The sequence below is a fragment of the Amblyraja radiata genome, chromosome 19, assembly GCF_010909765.2.
Source record: "Amblyraja radiata isolate CabotCenter1 chromosome 19, sAmbRad1.1.pri, whole genome shotgun sequence".
Lineage (NCBI taxonomy): Eukaryota > Metazoa > Chordata > Chondrichthyes > Rajiformes > Rajidae > Amblyraja > Amblyraja radiata.
In genome coordinates, this window is record NC_045974.1 from 8,410,211 (window position 1) to 8,425,311 (window position 15,101).

At 45.6% G+C, this 15,101-nt stretch overlaps 1 protein-coding gene across 4 annotated transcripts in view; it reads left to right on the top strand.

Annotated features, from left to right (window-relative positions):
- LOC116983788 overlaps positions 1-12,526 on the top strand; it is a 41,652-nt gene extending 29,126 nt beyond the window's left edge. The window contains exons 3-6 of one of the 4 annotated variants that reach the window (XR_004414814.1): positions 5,951-6,035; positions 6,882-7,271; positions 8,342-8,410; positions 10,500-10,563. Coding sequence is in view for 3 of the 4 variants with exons in the window: in XM_033037611.1 (XP_032893502.1) it covers positions 8,342-8,410; positions 10,500-10,580; positions 11,367-11,515 (299 nt within the window). In the remaining variant the exon portion in view is untranslated. Of the gene's footprint in view, positions 1-5,950; positions 6,036-6,881; positions 7,272-8,341; positions 8,411-10,499; positions 10,581-11,366 lie in introns of those variants that run through there. The other 3 variants (XM_033037611.1, XM_033037612.1, XM_033037613.1) reach the window with 3 other exon arrangements.
- The last annotated feature ends 2,575 nt before the right edge of the window (positions 12,527-15,101 follow it).

Sequence of the window (15,101 nt, forward strand, 5' to 3'; positions counted from 1 at the left end):
GACTTTACTCTGGCTCTGTGAGGCAATGGTTCTACCAACTGCGCTGCTGTTCCATCCATGTCCTTGCCCTTTGTTCCCTTACGTACAACAAGGACAGATAAAATTAGATCATGGATTATTTAAGGGGAAAGTGTGCCGATATATAGTAGCAATCCATAGCAAATTCCCTTGATGGAGTGGGTAGCCGGCTGATGTTTAGAACTACGGGCGGCAAGGTGGTGCAGCGGTAGAGTTACTGCCTCACAGCGCCAGAGACCCGGGTTCGATCCTGACTACGGGTGTTGTCTGTACGGAGTTTGTACGTTCTCCCCATGACCCGCGTGGGTTTTCTCTGAGATCTTCGGTTTCCTCCCAAGCTCCAAAGACGTGCAGGTTTGCAGGTTAACTGGCTCTGTATAAATGTTAAAAAATTGTCCCTAGTATGTGTCGGGATAGTGTTAATGTGCGGGGATCGCCGGTCGGCGAGGACACGGTGGGCCGAAGGGCCTATTTCCGCGCTGTATCTTTAAACTAAACACAAGGCTGGAAAGCAGGAGATGGGAAGATGCTGTGGATGGATTTGCAATTGAAAATTGCCTGAGACACTAGAAAAGGAATGGGTTTGCAGATGGCAGAAGTAGGTTTGATACAACCCCTTTGCGGACTAGGGGAAATGTCCTGGCATTCAACAGGAATGAGTGGGAGAGGGGGGGAAGATAAGAGTTTTAGACTATCCAGCTGCAAAGCAGACATGGCTTAGGAGAGAATCAGAGGTGGAAGCGGGCCAGTTTTGGGAAGATGGCTGAATCAGCTTTCTAATTTATGGATGCTCATCCAGACAATTATAGGTTGTTCCTTTAGGAAGTAGATGAGGAAGAATTTCTTTAGTCAGAGGGTGGTGAATCTGTGGAATTCATTGCCACAGAAGGCTGTGGAGGCCAAGTCAATGGATATTTTTAAGGGTGAGATAGATAGATAGATTCTTGATTAGTACGAGTGTCAGGGGTTATGGGGAGAAGGCAGGAGAATGGGGTTGAGGGGGAAAGCTGGATCAGCCATGATTGAATGGCGGAGTAGACTTGATGGGCTAATTCTGCTCCTATACTTACAGTATGAATTATCTGTCCTGGGATTGTGATATAGGTAGATAGTTTTACCACTTGAGCTTTAGGGCCTAACATGGAGTTATAGAATCACACAGCACAGAAACAGGCCCTTCAGCCCAACTTGTCCACTCCAGCCTAAGATGCCCCATCGTAAGTAGTCCATTTGCTCACATTTGGCCCATTTGTCTCTAAACTTTTCCTATCCATGGATAGCTTTTAAACAGTACCACCTTCAACCACCACCTCTGACAGCTTGTTCCATATACCCACCGCTCTCTGTATGAAAAGGTTGCTCCTCGTGTTCCTATTAAATCTTGACCCTCTCACCTTTAACTTATGCCCTCTGGTTCTTGATACCCCTATCCTACCAATTCCCCCTCATGATTTCATCCACCTCAAAAATATCACCTCCTGCCCAACGTTCCCTACGGCTCAGCCCCTCGAGTCCCCGCACCAACCTAGTAAATCTCTGCACTCTTTCCAGCTTCATGGACACCTTTCCTATAGCAAGGTGACCAAAACTGAACATAATACTCCAAATGCGGCCCCACTAATTTATCGTGCAACCGTGACAAACGTGACTGATGAAGGCCAATGTACCATATGCCTTCTTGACCACCCTATCTACCTGTGAAACCACTTTCAAGGAACTATGTACCTACACTCCTGGATCCTTCTGGTCTACAACTCTCCCTGGGCCCTGCCACTCATTGTGAAATGAGGGATGAGGGAATTGAAGGCAACATCTCCAAGTTTGCGGATGACACTAAGCTGGGGGGCAGTGTTAGCTGTGAGGAGGATGCTAGGAGACTGCAAGGTGACTTGGATAGGCTGGGTGAGTGGGCAAATGTTTGGCAGATGCAGTATAATGTGGATAAATGTGAGGTTATCCACTTTGGTGGCAAAAACAGGAAAGCAGACTATTATCTAAATGGTGGCCAATTAGGAAAAGGGGAGATGCAGCGAGACCTGGGTGTCATGGTACACCAGTCATTGAAAGTAGGCATGCAGGTGCAGCAGGCAGTGAAGAAAGCGAATGGTATGTTAGCTTTCATAGCAAAAGGATTTGAGTATAGGAGCAGGGAGGTTCTACTGCAGTTGTACAGGGTCTTGGTGAGACCACACCTGGAGTATTGCGTACAGTTTTGGTCTCCAAATCTGAGGAAGGACATTATAGCCATAGAGGGAGTGCAGAGAAGGTTCACCAGACTGATTCCTGGGATGTCAGGACTTTCATATGAAGAAAGACTGGATAGACTTGGCTTATACTCGCTAGAATTTAGGAGATTGAGAGGGGATCTTATAGAAACGTACAAAATTCTTATGGGGTTGGACAGGCTAGATGCAGGAAGATTGTTCCCGATGTTGGGGAAGTCCAGGACAAGGGGTCACAGCTTAAGGATAAGGGGGAAATCCTTTAGGACCGAGATGAGAAGAAACTTTTTCACACAGAGAGTGGTGAATCTCTGGAACTCTCTGCCACAGAGGGTAGTTGAGGCCAGTTCATTGGCTATATTTAAGAGGGAGTTAGATGTGGCCCTTGTGGCTAAAGGGATCAGGGGGTATGGAGAGAAGGCAGCTACGGGATACTGAGTTGGATGATCAGCCATGATCATATTGAATGGCGGTGCAGGCTCGAAGGGCCGAATGGCCTACTCCTGCACCTATTTTCTATGTATCTATGTATCTATGAAAGTCCTGCCCTGGTTTGACTTGCCAAAGAGCAGTGCCTTGTACTTATCTGCATTCATTCCCATTAGTCATTCCTCAGCCCACGTGTCCAGCTGATCAAGATCCTGCTGTAATTTTTTCACTACCATCCATCCTCACAGTCCATGACACCGCCTACTTTAGTGTCATCGGCGAACTAACTAATCCTGCCTTGTACGTTCTCATCCAAATCGTTGATATAAACCCCAAACGGTATTGGGCCTGACATTGACTCCCTGAGGCACATCACTAGTCACAGGCCTCTGGTCCGACAAACAACTTTCCACCATCACCCTCTGCTTCCTTCCATGAAGCCAGCATCTCCCAGAGTAAATGAATATCACTCGCTAGATGGTTAAAAGAAATATCTCTCTTGGGGAGATATGAAGGGACTCTTCAGCCCGTGAAATCTTCATGTGATTGTGTAGGCCATCTCATTAAATGTTCCATTATACGTTTTCCTTGATCTCTGTCCCCTTTGATGTCTTGTTTTCACCCCTTACCCTTCCATATCTCTGTGTCTCCCTCTCCCCGGCTCTGTCTGAATAAGGACCTCGACCCGAAATGTCGCCCATTCCTTCTCTCCAGAGATGCTCCCTGTCCCGCCGAGTTACTCCAGCATTTTGTGTCTATAAACCGGCATCTAACCATATAACCATATAACAATTACAGCACGGAAACAGGCCATCTCGACCCCTCTAGTCCGTGCCGAACACATAGTCTCCCCTAGTCCCATATACCTGCGCTCAGACCATAACCCTCCATTCCTTTCCCATCCATATAACTATCCAATTTATTTTTAAATGATAAAAACGAACCTGCCTCCACCACCTTCACTGGAAACTCATTCCACACAGCTACCACTCTCTGAGTAAAGAAGTTCCCCCTCATGTTACCCCTAAACTTCAGTCCCTTAATTCTCAAGTCATGTCCCCTTGTTTGAATCTTCCCTACTCTCAGTGGGAAAAGCTTTTCCACGTCAACTCTGTCTATCCCTCTCATCATTTTAAAAACCTCTATCAAGTCCCCCCTTAACCTTCTGCGCTCCAAAGAATAAAGCCCTAACTTGTTCAACCTTTCTCTGTAACTTAGTTGCTGAAACCCAGGCAACATTCTAGTAAATCTCCTCTGTACTCTCTCTATTTTGTTGACATCCTTCCTATAATTAGGCGACCAAAATTGTACACCATACTCCAGAATTGGCCTCACCAATGCCTTGTACAATTTTAACATTACATCCCAACTTCTATACTCAATGCTCTGATTTATAAAGGCCAGCACACCAAAAGCTTTCTTTACCACCCTATCTACATGAGATTCCACTTTCATGGAACTGTGCACAGTTATTCCCAGATCCCTCTGTTCACCTACATTCTTCAATTCCCTACCATTTACCATGTACGTCCTATTTTGATTTGTCCTGCCAAGATGTAGCACCTCACACTTATCAGCATTAAACTCCATCTGCCATCTTTCAGCCCACTCTTCCAACTGGCATAAATCTCTCTGTAGACTTTGAAACTCTTCTTCATTACCCGCAACCCCTCCTATCTTAGTATCATCTGCATACTTACTAATCCAATTTACCACACCATCGTCCAGATCATCTGCAGTTCCTTCCTACACATTAAATGTTGTACATGGCTGCAAGAATGGGAAGGGACATTTTAATTTCGTTAGCTAAGTACTATGCTGCTTTCAATAGGAGGTTTAAGCATAGAAAAGAAAAATACTAATGTTGTGTATTTGGATGCTTGGAACAGACTTTAATAAGGCTCGGACATTGGAGTAAACTAACAAGCTTCTTTATTCCAGGATACCACCTTGAGTCTCCCCCGCACATTTGTACTTGCACAAGACATCACATATACTAATTAGATATGCTAATTATCACATACCTCCCCCTTTAACTTGGAGGCAGGTAACACCATTTCTATTACATATACCGCACTCCTCCCCTTTTAAGTCAATTTCACTTGTACGGTACCTACTCTTTTCCTACATATCATTATTTAATACACTGTTGCACAATGGTATTATTACTTAAACCAAATACATTACCCCTTGCTTTATGTGTTGTCATTTTCTGGTTTATGTATTTGATTTATTTTCCTCTTTGTAGGTGGGATCTGACCCATGGCTGCAAGTTTTCGTTTTCTAGCAGCTTCCTCTGCTGTTCAATTTCCATTCTCTGCTTACTTATCTGCTCTTGTTGTTTCATGAGATTCTGCAATGCATAACCATTTGTCCATTGCTCAGTGAAGGAGGCTCCATGCTGGACTGTACTGAAGTGTCTTAATCGCAATCGGTCCTGCATACTTTTGTCATGACCGACAAGCCTCTCTTCTTTAGACTTTTCTATTAGCAGCTTCCTACTCATTGTCACACATTTATTTAACCTTTCTTTGTATCGTTTAAGCCTTTTCTGTTGTTCATCTAGTTGTCTTTTTAAGTCACCTTTCTGGTTCTTCATCAAGAAGTAAGATCTATATTGTCTTTGCAATACAACACTGGCTTTGATTTGTGCTCTGTTTAGTTTTCTTGCTTCATAAGCAAGGTAGTGAGACTGCACTACAATTGTGTATATTTCAGTTTGAGGAAGTCTTTCCTATATCGTTTAAGCCTTTTGTATCGTTTCAGCCTTTTCTGTTGTGCCTCTATTTGGCTTCTTAAGTCTTTCCGATACCAACTCCTACGGCTTAACCCACTGCCTAACCATCATACTCTTGTAGGCAGCCTGAATGGTAATAGTTGCATACCTCATTGACTGATATTGCACAAACTGGGAATGCCCTATTTTGCATGCTTTGTACCATCTCTGGATCGAAATGACTGCTTGATGCACAGCTCTGTTGCGTACCCTTAATCGGTAACCACGGTATGCAGCTTGCAGAGTGACTACAGCTGCCTTTTGCATCAAGAAATGCTTTCTTGTAATGCCTTGATTTTCTCAACCAATACTCTGGCTTTTACCCCGCGGTATAAGGCCTGAATACAAACCACTGCTTTTCTCAAACTATTATACTGTCTCACTTGGACATCTCTTATCTGGCAAGCTCTGTATTGTTGATGTACCGCAATGGCAGACCAGCGTAGTTTCTTGATATACTGGCGCTGTTTATGCATCTGATAATAAGTCTGTATGACCTTGGCAGATTTGTGCATGCACCGCAATTGCTTTCGAACATGCATTCCTCGGGAGGCTGCCTGAAGCAGTACAACGCTGCTGCGTGTCTTCATGTAAGTTTTGCGATCACTTTCCATTTGAAGGTGTGCCCTATAATGGGTTTGTACTATTATAGCTGCCAATCTCATTGCCTTGTATTGACGGTATACTCTGTGCATTCTAAATGCTGCTTGTATTACCGTTGCTGCCTTCTGTTTGTACCTTCATACCCCTGAATGCAGCTTGAATACCTCGGGTTGCCCTCTGGATGGCAATGTCCCTTTGCACTTGACCGTTGTCCCTTTGCACTTGACCTTTGTCCCTTTGCACTTGACCTTTGCCCTTTTGCACTTGACCTTTGTCCCTTTGCACTTGACGTTTGTCCTTTGAGGGACTCCCTGCCCTCTTTAGTTCAGGCTCCTTGCCTTTGGATGCCCTTGGAGGTTTTGGCGAGATATGAGCCATTAGTGCCTCCTTACACTCCTTGTACGTTTTATCCGTGAGCTTTGCTGGCCGCGGTAACGTACGTAAGGTGTGATACTCCTCTCTTCCTAAGACTAATATGAACCATGCTCTTTTCTTCTGCTCTGCAGTGATATAATTGGAAATTAACGAAGCCTCCAAGACTTCAGTCCAGTTCTCAAAATTGCACCCAGAATCTAACTGGGGCAACTTTCCAACCCATTGAATAGCCATGCTACCTGTTGCTATTCAGGTGCCCTATTCAGGTGCTCCTGTACAGCCAAAACACTGATTACCCCAAGATAAGAAAACACATATCCCCTGTACAGACAAAACACTGACTTTTCCAGGATAAGAAAACATAGTTCTGTATTAATTAGCTTTAGAAACAATCACTGTCTATTACTTAATCTTATAATAATAGAATTATACTATTAACCAACATTTTCTGTTAATAGGCAACTAGAACATTTTAACCATATTCCTTCAGAATGCATTAAATTCAACAGGGCTTTTATTGCGAAGGATTTCACCGGTCCTGCTTTTATTGTGACGGATTCCACCGCTCCAGCCTGTCGGCCTGTGGACTCTGGTGCATCCTCGACCTCTCGACCTCTCGAGCTGTCCCCCCTCCCGGTACTTTTGCTGATGGTCTCACCGGACCCCCGCTTTTGCTGCTTGTGCTGGCTCCCTCCGGGCCTCGCCATTACTTTTAAACCCTGCTCACTCCGGACGTCGGATGCTGCCGCTGGCTCAGCCGTTGCTGTTGTCTCCGCTGGGTCGCTGCCAAGTCGACTCCCGCTGCTCCGCTGACTTGCCTGCTGTCTCCCTTGGACGCCCTGCGGAAGGTAAGTCGCTTCTAGTTTCTGCTGCTGGTCCCCGCTGCTCCAAGCGTCGGGACTGTCCCTCTCAGCTTTCTCCGCTTTCGGCCGTCTCCCGCGACCGGGCTTTCTCCGTTTCTCCCCCGACCGGGCTGACTCTGCTCCCGACCGGGCTGAAATGCGTGAGTGCTGTGTCCTGATTCTCTTGCGCGGACCTACTCTTCGCTCGGGGCCGGACTTCCTTTCACATCCGGGCTTTCCCCGCTCTCGGCCGTCCCTTGCAACCGGGCATTCTCGGCTCTCGGCTTCTCTCCCGTTCTCTCGCAGGCCTGGTCCGCTTTTCCGCTCACGGTCGGGCTGACTCTGCTCCCGACCGGGCTTTCTGTGCTTTCTCCCTCCCCACCGGGCTGACTGCTCCCAGCCGGGCTGAAGACTCGGCTTTTGCCGGTGGTTTCTCCGGACCTGTCCATGGCCTACACGCTACGAGGCCCTCACCCAATGTCTGGGGCTGGCCTTGGGCTACACGGTCCTCTTTCGTCGGTGGCTTCTCCAGACCTGTCCATGGCCTACACGGTACTAGACCCTCACCCAACGTCTGTGGCTGCTGCTTGGGCTGGGCTGTGGCCTGCACCGCCCTGGAAAACGTTCCAGGTAAGTTGACACCGTGCTCGGTGACCCTTACTACCCTGCTTGTCTTCCCTACCCGTTCCGACCTTTTTTTCCTATTTAGCGCCAATCCAAAACCATTTGGCACCAAATCATTTGCTTGGTGCTGTTCCACTTTTTTTCCCCAAAAATATAACCTCTATTTTTAACTTGTTTTCGATTTTCTTGGCTGTCCTTGTTCTTATCTTCTTCGTTCTTTTATCCTCGTCGCCAATTGTTGTGTATTTGGATGCTTGGAACAGACTTTAATAAGGTTCGGACTCGGGAGTAATCTAACAGTCCTCTTTATTCCAGGACACCACCTTGAGTCTCACCCGCACATGCGTACTTGCACAAGACATCACATATACTAATTACATATGCTAATTATCACATACCTAACAACTAATATTCTTGAAATCTGATTTCGATTCATTGAATTTTGTTTTTAGTAACAACAAGAAAAGCCGACGGTTCTCATTGCTGGACTCCACCGAAGAAAAGGAAGATTGGTGTTCAGGGTGAGGCTTTTTAGTTGTCAACTTTTTTCTTAATGGTAAACTTTGAAAATGGAAAATTAAGTTTACCAAATGAAAGGAAAGAGGTTGCGTTTAAGATTATATTTCATAAGTGATAGGTGCAGAATTAGGCCATTTTTGCCCACCAGGCCTACTTCGCCATTCACTCGTGGCTGTTCTCTCTTTCCCTCTCAACCCCATTCTCCTGCCTTTTCCCCATAACCCCTGACACCCGTACCAATCAAGAATTTATCAATCTCCGCCTTAAAAATATCAATTGACTTGGCCTCCGCAGCCTTCTGTGGCAATGAATTCCACCGATTCACCACCCTCTGACTGAAGAAATTCCTCCTCATCTCCTTCCTAAAGGAATGTCCTTTAATTCTGAGGCTGTGGCCTCTGGTCCTTCATTCTCCCACTAATGGAAACATCCTCTCCACATTCAATCTATCCAAGCCTTTCACTATTTGGTAAGTTTCAATAAGGTCCCTCCCAATTTCATTGGAAGCAATCCAGTGGTTCTTCAATTGGTGGTTGTAGTTTCTCTGGCTTTTAACTTCAATTCATTTGATTTATCTTCCAATGCACTAACATTAATGCCGTTTCTATTAGGGAAAATGTCCACTTAAAGTGAATGGGTTTGATTCCACAAATGTCATGCTTGTGCACTCACTCTATGAGCACCAAACTGATTATCTTGCAATTCTTCGGCTTTTGTTGCCCATTTGTCCACCATTGAATGGTGCTGAAACAATGAGACAGAATCGGACTCTGAATTATGAAACTATATAAAAACGGTGGAGCAGCGGTAGAGTTGCTGCCTCACAGCACCAGAGACCCGGGTTCGATTCTGACCACGTGTGCTGTCTGTACAGAGTTTGTTTGTTCTCCCTGTGACCTGTGTGGGTTTTCTCCAAGATCTTCGGTTTCCTCCCGCACTCCAAAGATGTACAGGTTTGTAGGTTAATAGATAGGTTGATAAATGTAAAATTGTCCCTAGTGTGTGTAGGATAGTGTTAATGTGCGCTGATAGTTGATCGGCACGGACTTGGTGTGGCGAAGAGCCTGTGTCCATAATCGGGGCCTCTGAGAGGAATTTTACCAGTGGGTACAAAATTTCTTTCGGGCCCCCTTCCATTCTGCATTAGTCATCCTGTTTTTATCCACTATGGTTTTATGCCATGAGCTGTCGCCTGTAAGGCGTATGTAAGATGAGAGAGGGGTGGAATGGAGCGCTCTGCTGATTTTCTGCATTTGAGGCCTTATGCTCCTGTACTCCCTCCATGATAAATATAAATACATATAAATAAAATAAAAGGATCAGAGAGAAGAAAGCACATTTGTTGTAAACATCCTTGTTTGTGCTATAATTCAGATAAGGAGAAAGAATTCACATTGAAACATTCTTTTATATTTCAATGCAGATCAGATCGTCAGAGGACATAATTATTATCAAAAAATAAAAAAGGTAGAAGGGCTAATGCCCCTGTCCCACTTATGAAACCTGAACGGAAACCTCTGGAGACTATGCGCCCCCACCCAAGGTTTCCGTGCAGTTCCGGAGGTTGCAGGTGGTTGCCGGAGGTTGCAGGCAGTGGAAGCAGGTAGGGAGACTGACAAAAACCTCCGGGAACCGCATGGAAACCTTGGGTGGGGTGCAAAGTCTCCAGAGGTTTCCGTTCAAGTTTCCCAAGTGGGACAGGGGCATTAGTATTCACTTTAAATAAAGAGCTTTCCTGGCCTTTTTTGGTGAATATTTCAGAATCACAGCATGAAAATGTATTGTTCTGGCAATGTTTGATTCATTACCTAGCCTGGCCAAATCCACACGACGTTCCTGAGACATTGTAGACTTTAAATAATTCTTAATCAGCTTGAGTTTGCTAAATGACCTCTCTGCAGAAGCTACTGTTGCTGGGAATTGTTAACAGTATTCTTAAGCTAACACAAACATTTGGAAACAGGTCACCAAGACCGTACTGTACCTCTAAAACTAAACTAAAACCAAATAAGTAGTAGTGCTAGCTAGCGTTGGTAAAGAATAGTGAAGCCTACCAAGAACTTTTTGATTTATGAAACCTGGTGCTTGCAGGAAAGAAAAAATGTGGGAGGAATCATGGGCGACAGACGAACAGCCATAGTTCTCAGCGGAAAACAAAGTGTGACACTGAGGGTGAGGATTTTATAATTTTTTACATGCAACAATACGAACAAATGTATTGGGTGTAGAAATCTGGATGAGGTCATAGTTGATTGCTGCCTTAACTCTGTGTTCTGCTCGACCACCTCCCCCCCCCCCCCCCTCCCCTGCTACCTGCAGTACCAGCCCTCCTTGCTTATTATCTTATCTATCTACGTCAACCTGAAAGATATTCAAAGACTGTACCGACCTTCAAAGAAAAAAGAGACAGAGAGACGGAGAGAGAGAGACGGAGAGAGAGAGACGGAGAGAGACGGAGAGAGAGAGAGACGGAGAGAGAGAGAGAGGGAGAGAGAGAGAGAGAGACGGGGAGAGGGAGACGGAGAGACAGAGATGGAGAGACAGAGACGGAGAGAGAGAGAGACGGGGAGAGGGAGGGGGAGAGGGAGAGGGAGAGAGAGACGGAGAGACAGACGGAGAGAGAGACGGGGAGAAGGAGACGGAGAGACAGACGGAGAGAGAGAGACGGAGAGGGAGAGACAGACGGGGAGGGAGAGACAGAGACGGAGAGACAGAGACGGAGAGAGAGAGAGACGGGAAGAGGGAGACAGAGACGGAGAGACAGAGAGAGACTGAGACGGAGACTGAGAGAGAGAGAGACGGAGACGGAGAGACGGAGACTGAGAGAGAGACATCCAGCACAATTGGACTTTGAAGGGAAATTCCTGCATCTGTGGTCTCTTTCAGTCCTTTCTTTCTTTTAAGACAACTGATCAATAAGCCTTAGTGAGTGCTAATGATTGTTTTAATCTGTGACAGATGCCAAAATTCTACCTGATTATAACTGTCGTATTCTGATCCGGGATAAGACCTTCTCTTCGTCGGGGGAGCGAGTGGTTCTTGTCAACCTTCTGCCACTTTCTGGACAACCCTTTAAACCAAAGGAGAAAATCCGAATCAAATCGTAATAACTGTACAACAAAGTCTCTTTTTCTGTTCCCCTTCTTGCCTGGTTAACTTTAACTGAGTTTTTTGTTTCACAAAAGATTATTCAATATATGAGGCGCCATCGTGTCGCCATGTTAAACCGTTATTTTTCCCTTTAATTAGGAACCCGCGTTCTTAACGCTATCCTCCTCCAATATTAGAATTGAGGAGGTTTATTGTCCATTTGACCCATTATGAGGGTGACACGGTGGCGTAGCGGTAGAGTTGCTGCTTCACAGCGCCAGTGACCCGGGTTACGGGCGCTGTCTGTACGGAGTTTGTCCGTTCTCCCCGTGACCTGCGTGGAGTTTCTCCGAGATCTTCGGTTTCCTCCCACACTCCAAAGACGTACAGGTTTATGGGTTAATTGGCTTAGTATAAATGTAAATTGTCCCTAGTGCATGTAGGATGGTGTTTATGTGCGGGGATCGCTTGCCAGCGCTGAATCCCTAAACTAAACTAAATGAATGATGATTGCAGTCATAGGGTATGATGTTTACACCATGAGTATATGTTATTGCCGGGCACATCCTGTTTGGGACTGTTGCTATTATTCCAGTGTTGTTCATAAGCTAAGAAAATTTACCTCACTTTGATTTGTCTTGTTCCTCAATTAAATTGTCCGAGGTTATTGAGGTTTGAGCAAAACAAATGAAACTATTTTCTCTTGAGTATTAAGCTATATTTTCCTCTGTTATTATGAATAAAGAAAGGAGAGGTTAGATTACTTCTCGTTGTTGAACACTGTATAATCTAATTTGATAAATTGGCTTGTATATTAGTTTGAATGTTCTGAATTTTATTGTTTTGACATTAGTTTTTTTTACCAGTGTAATGATTACAGTTTTCAATATGTTTACATTCACCTGTACTTGGGTTGTAGTAATTTGCATTGTTCAAATGGCCATTTATTAACAAATATTGCCTGTTATTCAAACTTCTAATTTCCCACTGTGGGGGAAAAAATACTAAAGGTGTTTCTTATTTTTCAAGGCTCTGCTACTTATCAATGTTTTCAGGAATCCTTTTTATAATTGGTGTTTATTTCTAAGCCTTAAGCTTTCAAACCCAGCTTAACTGTGTCTTGAAATACTTTGAAGATAGTTGGGGAATGGACTCGCAGACCATTAGACAAAGGGGCAGAATTAGGCCATTCGACCCATCGAGTCTGCTCCTTCATTCTCGTTGACTCGGTGGGCCATAGGGCCAGTTTCCACGGTACACAAAATTGCTGGAGAAACTCAGCGGGTGCAGCAGCATCTATGGAGCGAAGGAAATGGGCGACGTTTCGGGCCGAAACCCTTCTTCAGACTGATGGGGGGTGGGGGGGGGGGGAGAAGGAAGGAAAAAGGGGAGGAGGAGGAGCCCGAGGGCGGGCGGATGGGAGGGTGGGAGGAGACAGGTAGAGGGTTAAGGAAGGGGAGGAGACAGCAAGGGCTAGCAAAATTGGGAGAATTCAATGTTAATGCCATGCGGACGCTGGGTGGGCTAATGGATAGGCTTATGGATATGCGGGAAATGGGAGGGGATGTGTATTATGCGCAGCCAAATAAGAGTTGGTCTTGGCTTGATGTCCAGCACAGGCAGCGTGGGCTGAAGGGCCTGTTCTTGTGCTGCCCTGTTTCACATTCTGATCACGACACTTCTCACAGTTCTATCTATTGACCAGCACGATTCCAACCCGATTTTCTAGTTGCCAAACATTTTAACTCCCATTCCCATTCCAAGTCCCAAGCTGACCTTTCTTTCCTCGGCCTCCACCATTACCCCAGGGTGAGGCCACACACACACACATTGGAGGAACAGCACCTTGTATTTCGCTTGGGCAGCTTGCAACCCAGCGGTACGAATGTCGAATTGTCCCAATTTTAGATAGCTACAACAAACACCTCCCTCTTCCCCACCCCCCTCTGTTGTTCCACTAAAAATCATTTGACCAGTTCCACAGTTTGTAAAGATGTGTCTCTGTTGGGGTCACACTGTCTATAGCCAGCAATCAGTCTGTCAGGGAATCTCTCTGCCAAAGGTCATCTGTTGCCGGCCCCGATTTGTCCTGGTTTTTTTTCCTTTCACACCCCACAATCAGTCTGAGCAAGGGTCCCCGACTAGAAACGTCACCTATCCATTTTCTCCAGAGATGCCACTTGACCTGTTGAGTTACTCCAGCATTTTGTGTCTATCCATGATTTCCTTTGTGTTTGGTTGTGGGATTAATTCCTTCAAACTTTGGCATAAAATGGCACAAAAATCTAAAGTGTGCCTAACTGCGAATTACCGTAAACCTTCTGTGGTTATTAAATTAAACATTTTCCACACAAAAGGTGGTGGGTGTATGGATCAAGCTGCCAGATGAGGTAGTCGAGGCTGGGACAATCCCAACGTTTAAGAAACAGTTAGACAGGTACATGGATAGGATGAGGTTTGGAGGGATGTGGACCAAACGCAGGCAGGTGGGATTAGTGTAGCTGGGACATGTTGGCCGGTGTGGGCAAGTTGGGCCAGAGGGCCTGTTTCCACGCTGTATCACTCTATGACTATGATTTAAAGGGAATGTTTAAGAAAGAACTGCAGATGCTGGAAAAATCGAAGGTAGACAAAAATGCTGGAGAAACTAACCGGGTGAGGCAGCATCTCACCCACTGAGTCTCTCCAGCATTTTTGTCTACTATGATTTAAAGGGAAGGTAAGTTTGCAGTAATATCCCCCTCCCCACTACGATCAGTCGGAGGAAGGGACAAAACGTCACCTATTCCTTTTTTCCAGAGATGCTGCCTGACCCACTACTTTGTGCATTAATAGTTTGGCATGACCAGAGATGGGCTGCATTTTTAATATGGGCTCTCGACTGCCCTCATGTGGAAATTAGTATATAACGGGCGATATGATGATATAATAACAAGGTACAAGTACAGGGGAAGGTGAGAGAGGCAGGAGGGGATCAGAAGGATTTGGTTGGGGCAGCTAGTGGAAATTCATAAGTGATAGGAGCAGAATTCGGCCAATCGGCCCATCAAGTCTACTCCGCCATTCAATCACGGCTGATCTATCTTTCCCTCTTAACCCAATTCTCCTGCCTTCTCCCCATAACCCCCGACACCCGTACTAATTATCTCTGTCTTTAAAATACCCATTGACCTGACCTCCACAGCCTTCGGCAGCAATGAATTCCACAGATTCACCAGAAGAAAGAGTCTTGAAGGAAAAAGAGCAGGAAGGGCCGTGTCCCGGGAAAGTGGGGCGGTGATCAAGTTTGAGGGTGTGTGAGAGAGGGTAGGGAGAGGGTAGTGCGAGGGTTAAACAGACAATCTTAGCTAACATGTAAATACGGAGTTATCAGCTGAATTAGCGGCACTGCATTCTAAACCCTTTGAAAGCAGGATTCAAACACGTTTGGTTCCCCCAGACAAGCAGGAAATGACCTTGCCCCTGTTCCCAATTCTGTGGGAAAGTGTTATCAAACACAACAGAATGGAGGAGGGGTGAGAAGGGTTGGAAGAGGTCTGCGAGAGGATCTAAAGGATCCGACATATGATGAAAGAATGGGTCGACTGGGCTTATATTCACTGA